The 10,140-nt window shown below is 43.1% G+C and overlaps 1 protein-coding gene across 1 annotated transcript in view; it reads left to right on the forward strand.

The window, feature by feature from the left end:
* The window catches only part of DZANK1 (double zinc ribbon and ankyrin repeat domains 1), a 34,048-nt gene extending 25,379 nt beyond the window's left edge, over nucleotides 1-8,669 (forward strand). The window contains exons 13-21 of the mRNA XM_056862713.1: nucleotides 334-553; nucleotides 812-915; nucleotides 1,103-1,177; nucleotides 1,494-1,590; nucleotides 2,846-2,940; nucleotides 6,788-6,868; nucleotides 7,528-7,655; nucleotides 8,075-8,149; nucleotides 8,524-8,669. Of these exons, the coding sequence (XP_056718691.1) occupies nucleotides 334-553; nucleotides 812-915; nucleotides 1,103-1,177; nucleotides 1,494-1,590; nucleotides 2,846-2,940; nucleotides 6,788-6,868; nucleotides 7,528-7,655; nucleotides 8,075-8,149; nucleotides 8,524-8,659 (1,011 nt within the window). The 3' untranslated portion in view covers nucleotides 8,660-8,669. The remainder of the gene's footprint in view (nucleotides 1-333; nucleotides 554-811; nucleotides 916-1,102; nucleotides 1,178-1,493; nucleotides 1,591-2,845; nucleotides 2,941-6,787; nucleotides 6,869-7,527; nucleotides 7,656-8,074; nucleotides 8,150-8,523) is intronic.
* Nucleotides 8,670-10,140: the final 1,471 nt, after the last annotated feature.

The raw sequence follows: 10,140 nt of genomic DNA on the forward strand, positions 1-10,140 counted from the left end.
AGGGAAGAGATCTGAGTGGTCTCAGAAAGTATTTTTAATTAGAAGAAGAGTTGGTTTTATACCCCATTTTACTTTACCTTTAAGGAGTCTCAAAAGGGCTTACGATCACCTTCCCTGAGAGCAGAGAAAACTGTGACTAGCCCAGGGTCACCTAGCAGGCTTCATGTGGAAGAGTGGGGAATCAAACCTGGTTCTCCAGATTAGAGTCCACCATTCTTAACCACTATACCACCCTGTCTCTCTTAGGGGAAAAACATGTTGGAGGGATTTTTTTTTTATGACTGGAAAGTGAAACCTGCCATTTTTTATCTCTAATTTGTACTGTTTTATCAGAATAATAGCTTGCAGAATTGGCAGCAACACACTGTTGCATTCCCAACCTCAAAATTTGATCCACTTGGGAGAAAAGAGCAAGGAACCCAAACAGTTGGCCTCTTCTACCCATCTGGGAAATTTTTGGAGAAGAGAGAATGTGAGCTGGTCTCTCAAAAGGAAAAGCAGCATAAGATGAGCGACCGCAAGCCTCTGCTCACAGCCATCAGCCCTGGAAGAGGTAGAAGAAATGTTGATGATTCCGTTATCTTAAAATGAATGCTTCTTAAAACTGAACTTGAATTTCTCATTTTCCCAGGGGAGGAACGTATCCTTGGGTGTGTTAAAGTAGTAGCAATTTGTCTCTCCTCTTCCTTCAGGAAGTGCATAGGATACTAACTAAGCTATGCAGGCAGTATGCCTGTATCAGCAAGTGGCTAGTGCAGCAGGACCTGTGCCTGAGGTAATCTGTTCTCTCGGTATAATTTGCTCTTCTTAGGTTACTGGAGGAAGCAACTAGATCATGTGTGTGAGCACCTCAGAAGCTATGCTCAGAACAACGTGGAGTTCAGGACTTTAATTGGAGAGCCTCAGATGGGAAAGGTAGGAAGATGATTGGAGCAGGGAGCTTTTCTGGGTCTGACTTTGTTTCTGCAAAATATATAGTTAATTCTCAAATTGATGCACAAAGTAAAAGGAAACAAGGCCTGAGGGTGAAGGAGAAGGGTGGCCTGATAACAACCATCCTTTCTTTTTCAATAAATGGTAACCACTTCTTTTTCTCCTACAGCTTATATCTGCAACCGTCCATGAGGATGAATACCAAGTCAGTCTCCGGCTAAATTATGCGCTTGCTGTAAATAAGGTCAGTGTGGAAGTCTAAAAGTGCATTCCTATGCAGAGTTACTGGTAAGCTGATAGATGTGAAAGGGGTGAGTTGGGGTGAAACAGGTTTATCGCTTGAAATCATGAAACTAGAGTTGGGAAACCAGTTGTGTACTGTACTGTTTACACACAAGGGTTCTACCGTTTAGTTTTTTTACGGTCAATAAAATCAAGGTCCTGAATAATCAACAAAAATTTACATAATCAAAGGTGTTTTGAGTGATGATCTTTGCCATATCTGCACTGCAAAAGTATTGCTTTGTATAATTTGGTGTCTGCTGTTTGTGGTTCTTCAGGATATACTGACTTATAAAACCGCATTGTTTGATTATCATGGTTTGAGTCCCTGCAGAGGAGATACAAATGGGTTATATGGAAGAAAAGCAACTTGGGGTGAGTATTTGTGTATTCTGGGTGATTTGTTTCAAGGGAATGCAGCCTTTGTAATGTACAAGTTAGATGTTCAGAAGGGAGCTTCGACTCGCAAAAGCTCATACCCCGAAAATCTTGCTGGTCTATAAGGTGCTACTGGACTCAAATCTGGCTGTTCCACTTAAAACACTTGGCAAGGTGGGACATGAAGAGCTCCAAGAACTCCAAATCAAAGGCTGCAGGTGGTCACAGGAGCCATGAGGGATGCTCATGAGGGTGCATCATGACAACAGGGAGAAAGAACAAGAACACTTGCTTTTGGAAATGTGCACAGTAGTTTTAAAAAATATATATGTAATCATTTTCAAAAACTAGCACATTCTGTAATAAGAAAATAAGATCGATATATAATCAGTAAGTCACAAACAAAGATTCCGAAATGTAATGTTGGCAGGTGGCTGTGGCTCAGTGGTAGAGCATACGCTTGGCATGCAGAAGGTCCCAGGTTCAATCCCTGGCATCGCCAGCTAAAAGGATCAGGTGATGTGAAAGAGCTCTGCCTGAGACCCTAAAAAGCCGCTGCCAGTCTGAGTAGAGAGTACTGACCTTGATGGACCCATGGTCTGATTCACTATAATGCAGCTTCATGTGTACAATGTGTGTGTAAAGTGCCGTCAAGTCACAGCCGACTTATGGCGACCCCTTTTGGGGTTTTCATGGCAAGAGACTAACAGAGGTGGTTTGCCATTGCCTTCCTCTGCACAGCAACCCTGGTATTCCTTGGTGGTCTCCCATCCAAATACTAACCAGGGCTGACCCTGCTTAGCTTCTGAAATATGACGAGATCAGGCTAGCCTGGGCCATCCAGGTCAGGGCCATGTGTACAATATCCATCATTAAAACAATCTGTTTTTTTGGGAGGGGCTGTGGCTCAGTGGCACAACATTTGCTCAGCGTGCAGAAGGTCCCAGGTTCAATCCCTGGCATCTCCAGTTAAAAGGTCCAGGTCGGAGGTGATGTGAAAGACCTCTGTCGGAGACCCTGAGACACTGGAGAGCCACTGCCAGTCTTAGGCAATACTGATTTTGATTCAGTATAAGGCAGCTTCATGTGTTCATTCGTATAACAAAAACCATGGAAAATTCTGGAACACGGACTAACCCAGAAAACATTAAGCAGCAACTGAAAGAATTTAAAACCTAATTCTTTCTCCATACAATAGCCATAATTTGTCATGGATGTCACTTGCATTTTAATGTTGTGTTTTCTGTTTTAGCAAATGAAGAAAGTCAGAGAATCTTGAGTTCCAGAGAAAAAATCCAAAGAATGGCCAGGACATGGAAAAGTCTGGAGAAGGAAGGCAAACTTTCAGTATGTGTGCATGTTAAGTGCCATCAAGTCGCTTCCGACTTATGGCGACCCCCATGAATTAATGTCCTTCAAAACATGTACCTGCTCTTAATACGAAGGCTTCATTTATGTAGGAAGGAGGCTGGAACATTAGCAATGATGATACCAGTCTGCTTTAAAAGGAATCTTGTTTTGTTTTTTTGTTTTTACAAAGTACTGTTTTGAGGAAGGAGAATATATAGAAAACAGTATTGCTTCTATTCATGCTTTTTCTAAATCTGAGCATATGATTTGGCCTCTGCTCCATTTCTTTTTCTCCTTCTTCATGAGTTCATAATTTGGTAGTGTTCTTTATTGTCACAAGTGAGTTCTGTATCTGAGTTTACGGTCAGGGCCAAGCTACATGTTACACTGGTTTGGGGTTAGTTACGAGGATTTTCAGTCACATGCTGTTTTGTGAGGTCTCACTGGGAATTCAGCTCTGATGCAAGTGGGGCCTAATTCAGATCATGACGATTGCATGTGGAGAGGGGGCTTAAGACTCCCTCCTCTCACACAGTTTTCCCAAATGAAAGCAATACACATGGTTACTGTAAACGCGACCATGTTTTTGACCCTGTTCTGACTGCTCTCCTGAAAATAAGCCACACCGATATCCGTGCTGTTTTCTATATCCCCACTCCCCTCAGCAAGGCTGGCTACTTCAAAAGATCTTGCTGATAGTCCGGAATGGGCAGGGCTGAAAATATGTTCATAAGGGTTCATCAGTCCTGCCCACTGTTTCCTGACTGATCCATGGGCAAGTTTTAGCTCTTTGAGCTTCAGTGACCCCTGGCTGCCAAATGGGACTTAACATGGTTAACAGCTGGTTGTTCCTTAAAAACTGCAAGTAAAAAATGTTGTGTACAAAAACCTGGCCTTGCGCTGATAACTTCCCTGTCAGCCTCTGTGTCCTTCACCAGTAACATTGTAAAATTAATCAGTTATCTCTGACCAGGTACAACTCTGCTTTATATTTTGGGCGTCCGTGATATGTGTGTGTGCATATAGATGTACTGGCTAGAGCAGGGGTATCAAATATACGGCCCGCAGGCCAAATCCAGCCCCTTGAGAGCTCTTATTCAGCCTGTGAGCCAGCCACACATATACCCTTCCCGATCTGGGCTGGCGAGGTATGGCCCGGCCTGACCAAGTGACATTTATGTAATACCTGCCCTTGAAACAAATGAGTTCGACACCCCTGGGCTAAAGTATTCACCTTAACCTGGGAGACCTGCACTCATATTCTTGTTCTTCCAAAAAGCTCACCGTTTGCTTACCTTGGCCCAGTCACCATCTCTCAGCATAGTCTACCTTACAGGATTTCTGTGAGAAGCGGGAGAGTGGATGTATACTACCCTCAGATCCTTAACCGAATGGTGGGATAATAAAATACATTTAAGAAGCTGTTCTTAACCACAATAATACATTTCAGTATTTTGTTTATAGTATTGGGGGGGTGGTTGGGGGGGCCTGTGACCCTGATCATTAAAAGTTCACAGTGACCCTGGTTTTTCTGTCAGGGGTATGGATGTGGGTATAGGATTTACCTGTGTGTGAACGGGGGTGCCTATGTTGCTGCCTCCATTGGCAGAGGAGACAGTAACTTCCTGCATTATTTTATTTACAATATTTATATTCCGCTTTTCCAGAGCTGTGCTTGAGGCAGCTCACAAGTAAAAACAATATGATAAAATCATCAAAACAAGATATCTAAATTAAAAACAAGCCATTAAAAGCAAAAAAGTAGTCCCAGATCAGGGGGGCAGTCAGATCCATTCTTGACTTTCAGCGCAATCGTACAGATGCTATCCTGGGAGTAAGCCCCACTGTTCCCCCCCCCCACACACTAGTCTGTTATCTCCTGTATCTTTCTTGGGGTTTTGTCTGTTTGTAATCCTGCGCTCATAGATCCTAGGAATAAGTCCTATTGAAGCCAGTGGAACTGACTTTGAGCAGGTTGCTAACCTTGTCCAATTACTGGCCTTGTTCAGTTAGCAGTTCTTATTCTTAGGAATGGAATCCCTTGCATTATCTTTAATTATTCAACTGGTTGGATTTTGTTTTTTAATCCAGTGATGATTATTTGACTGTTGTACAGGTAGCATAACAACACTTTCAAACCTCTAGGTCCTCCTTCACTAGTTCCTAGCCCTCCTCTGTTTCTTCATTGGGTGTGGCACAAGTTCTTGAAACAGAGTTTCTTGGAGGTCCCTGAGATTGCTAGCCTGTCCCTTCCTACTTAACCACCATCATAAATCACACACATGGCATGGAGGGAGCAGGAGACATGCTTCGTATACCAGCAGGAGTGTAATAGGGTCAGAGAGCTCTGGGACACAGCCCCTGGCTAATGACATCATCAGGTAAACCCTCCAGGTCATGAAAACAAAAGAGTCCAGAACCCTCCAGCTTAGAAGCCTGATCCAAACTGAATCCAGTTTTCTTAGATTAATCGCAGATCAGACTGAGTTTACGCATCCTGCATTAGAAGGATCACTTGGAAACAGACTCCCTTTGAAATAAAATTAAGTTCCCCAAGACTATAAATTTATTAGCAATTTACAGAAAAGTAAAGTAGGTAGCAAAATGAGCCCTGTAGTGCAGAGTGGTAAGCTGCAGTACTGCAGTCCAAGCTCTGCTCACGACCTGAGTTCATTCCTGGCGGAAGTCTGTTTCAGGTAGCCGGCTTCAAGGTTGACTCAGCTTGCTGCTGGGTCAAGGGTGGACCACTAGGGAAGGCAATGGCAAACCACCCCGTAAAAATAGTCTCCCTAGTAAATGTTGGGATGTGACATCACCCCATGGGTAAGTAATGACCCGGTGCTTGCACAGGGGACCACCTTTACCTTTTAAAATGATGTAGATTGAATTTCTTACAAAAAGCAACAAGTAGTTTAGAAGCTTTTGCCTCTTCTGGATCTTCAGCTTGAGGTGGCATCGAAGTGGATGGTAACCTCCTTACCCTGGCTTGAGCACAGTTTTGTTTTGTGCTAGTTTGTTCATGTATTAAGTGCTGTCAAGTTGCTTCTGACTCATGGCGACCCTATGAATCAATGTCCTCCAAAACATCCTGTCTTTAACAGCCTTGCTCAGGTCTTGCAAATTGAGGGCTGTGGCTTCCTTTATAGAGTCAATCCATCTCTTGTTGGGTCTTCCTCTTTTCCTGCTGCCTTCAACTTTTCTTGGCATAATTGTCTTTTCCAGTGACTCTTGTCTTCTCATAATGTGACCAAAGTGCCAATTTGGTTGGTCCTAATAAAAGGGTATTGAATGAATTTTTGTTTTGAGCAGAGAGCCCATATTTAAGCATGCCAAGCCACCAGTGAAGCTACACTGAAAGACACATAGCAAGGGGAAAGTGGTCCAGCCATGCACCCTTTGTAAAAGGGGGGTTTACTGGCTTACCGACAAGGCATGCTAGGAAATTCAAGGGCCACTGGGAAATCTTTTCAGGACACTGTTTGAGTACTTTGTCTTCATTCTGGCTATCTACGGGTATTCCCAGGATAGGAAGAGGGAAGCGATGAACTCACTTGAGCCAAACAGAAGACTTTGCCGATGTGAATGTTTCCTCCAGAGTATCTCAGTCATGTCTTAATTGGCTCATGATTGCTAATCTGACAAATTGAATTTAATGAGGCTTCAGGGTTTATTCTGCAAGAGGATAATGCTTAACAGGCAACTTGGCTTCTTTTCAGCAATTCAGGGTTCAGAAAAGGCAGCTGTTTTTCAGAAATGCATACAGGTTAGATGTCCATTTGGCTTGTTTGAATTTATAAAAACAGTTTGACCATTGGCGTATAATTCATTATTGATGTCTTAATAGGCTGCATCCAGGCAGCTGCTGCAGGAAGTTGGTCCAAAAGGTGAGGGGCGACCTTTTTTGGTGGAGCAACTGATTGATGAGGTAAGAGTTTAGTAGTATTCCAAAATGTGTCGGTACTTCTGTTATGAATTATTCTAAATGCTGGACTTAGTAATTGTCCAAGGAAAAATTAAATAATGTAATTGACATAAGCCACAAAGAAGCCTACATTGCTGACCTAAAGTTTTTGGTTCCGCTCATGTTAAAGGAAATTGATTGCCTCAGTGAAAGGCATAAGCATGAACAGGTCCTCTAGTCATATAGTTCTTCCTAAAGTAAGCTCTAAGAGCCCCGTGGCGCAGAGTGGTAAGCTGCAGTACTACAGACCAAGCTCTGCTCATGACCTGAGTTCGATCCCAACGGAAATTGGTTTCAGGTAGCCGGCTCAAGGTTGACTCGGCCTTCCAGCCTTCCCAGGCCAGTAAAATGAGTACCCTGCTTGCTGGGGGTAAAGGGAAGATGACTGGGGAAGGCACTGGCAAACCACCCTGTAAACAAAGTCTGCCTAGTAAATGTCGGGATGTGATGTCACCCCATGGGTCAGGAATGACCTGGTGCTTGCACAGGGGACCTTTACCTTTTAAAGTAAGCTCTATGTCTGAATGGGGTTGCCATAAGTCAACTGTGACTTGACGGCACACACACAGGGCACTAAAAGGAGGAGAAAAGCTTCATTATATTGTTTTTTGATGGCCCTTCAGGGAGCGGATCCTAACTGCACCAATAATCACGACCAAGTTGCTTTGACGTTGGCTGTCCTGAACAAGCACCACGAAATCATTCCTGTACTTGCACAGAAAGGCGCAGATATTGAACATCAGTCAGGACCGTAAGTCATCCATCTTAGGTTGACTCTTTCCAATCAGGGTTTACATTTATTATCCAGACATGGGGGGAGGGATGGTCAGGCACAGGGCAGCTTTTCTTCCCGCCTTCATAATACAGGGGATCTCCACTGGGCCTCTTCATCAATGAGCTTAGTAGCTGCATAAAGAATAAAAATCCTCAGCGGTTCAGATACAAAAACCATTTGTGGAGCCCTTCTTCAGGCAACCCAGTTCTAGTGTTTCGTGGGGCTCCTTTTCCATTTTGGCTGCTCCCCTGATAAGTGGCAGCCCTGGTAATTGGCAACTCTTGGGCAAGGCTGAACCACTGTACCATGGTTTGTTCATGGCTATTAGCAAGTGTGTCGCTTTAAATACAATCAACACTATCCGTTATGCTTTCTTTTGCCTATAATTTCAACAGGCTAAACAACACAGCTCTTCATGAAGCCGTCTTGCTGGGACTGGAGGGACTGAATTGCACTGAAGCCTTGCTAGGGTAAGATGGGCAGCGGCTGAGAAAGGCCTGATTTTGCAAGGGGTGCCAAGTATTTTCAATTCCTGATTCTTCATGGAACGATTTTCGTATTCATTATCATTAGTGCATGGGAGCCTGGCCCTGGCTAATTTTCATATAGCTCTAGAAAAGACAATAATGCTAGGAAAAGTTGAAGGCAACAGGAAAAGAGGAAGACCCAACATGAGATAGACTTTAGTCTATAAAGGAAGCCACGACTCTTGGTTTGCAAGACCTGAGCAAGACTGCTGATGATAGAATGTTTTGGAGGCATTGATTCATGGAATCGCCGTGAGTCGGAAGTGACTTGACAGCACTTAGCACATACACTAGTAACTATTATTCTCTTTTCGCAGATGTAACGCAAATATTAAAACGAAGAATGCCAAAGGACTGTCCGCCTACGATTTGGCTTTAAAGAGCAACAGTGATAAAATAGTCTCCCTGTTTGCTAGTAAGCTAGGGCAGGGAATATTGGACAATGTAACATAGCCAAGCAGAGTCCCACTAGCCGCTGATTATTAAATCCCCAAAGCTAATTGAGTTGGAAGAAATCTTTGCGAGGTTGTGTGCGTTTTGATTTCAATTAATTCTGAAAGTCTGTAATTGAGTTAATGTGTCTAATGGGTGTGTAACGGTATTGTTAAATTTAGATTTTGTGATTAATTTTATTACTGATGTATAATGCTTTTATATGACATCACCCACCCTGAGCTGGCTTCGGTCGGGAAGGGCAGGCTATAAATCACAAAATAAATAAAATAAATAAAAAATTATGCCATCTGGATTTTCTGCTTTGAACATTTTTGACATCCGTGTCTCCCGAATCAGGAACTGGTCCTGGCAACTATCAGTCACCCTTTAATAGTGCCTCAACCTGCTGCCTGAAGCAACCATCTTGCAGGGGGGCTCATCTGAGCCCCCACAGAACAGATGTATCCATTGACGCAGATGGAGGCACATATTCCCCTCCAGGGCAACTAGTCAACAGCTGCAAAGAAACATTTAAGAGCAGGTTGATTGGGTTGTTCAAAACTCTTATATTCTACTGGAAACAATGTCTCAGGATTCACTTTGGGCCAGGACTCAATATGTACCCCCTGCATTATCTTTCTAAGTGTATATCTACTGATATTCCCTGACATACACTCAGCTGACACCAGACCTTTCCTTGCTTCCATTGGTCATCTCAGCTCATCCTCAGATCAGGGACCAGCCACTTTGGGGGGTTCACAGTCTGTCCTTTTCCTTCAGCTCATCCTCAGATCAGGGACCAGCCACTTTGGGGGGTTCACAGTCTGTCCTTTTCCTTCTATGTCCTACAGGACAGGAAGGTAATGCCAGTCTGGGTCTCCTCGACCAGGCAGTTTAAGAAGATTTCACCATCAGCAAAAAGTGCCAAAAGCACATGTGTAAAATGCAATCAAAATAAGTTGTACAAACTAAAGAAATGTGTGTGATTTTGCTGAAAGGCGTTGCTGTTGCAAAGTTTAGATGTCTTTTCGGTTTGAGGTAAAATCAAAGGAGGTGGGGAAAGAGAAGAAGAAAGCAGAACAACTGAGGCCAGAAGCAGTCAGAACTTGGCAAGACCCCACCACCCCTTCTGGTTTTTAATCATTTAGCAGATGCTACCCACACATTTATCTTGAGAGCCATAACATTATTTCGTTTTAAAATGAGACCCTGGAATTCAAGCCCATTGTTAAAATATTGGGAGGTTTGAATAGTATTCAGGATTTTTTTTATTAGGTTCTTATGAATAGAATTCTACTACCAGTTCAAAAGAAATCAACACACTATCTTCATAGCAAACAGATGTTTTGATTTATACAACCCCATCTGCTAACTGACCTTGGATAGACAAAAAGGAAGCACAATTGGTTTCTACCCAATAAAGTGACAAGACACTTGGGCAGGCTGATTCAAGTATGTTTATCTCTTTCCAACAAAGAACAATTGGAAAAACAGAATAC

This window comes from Euleptes europaea, chromosome 17 (genome assembly GCF_029931775.1).
Source record: "Euleptes europaea isolate rEulEur1 chromosome 17, rEulEur1.hap1, whole genome shotgun sequence".
NCBI classification, from domain to species: Eukaryota; Metazoa; Chordata; class Lepidosauria; order Squamata; family Sphaerodactylidae; genus Euleptes; species Euleptes europaea.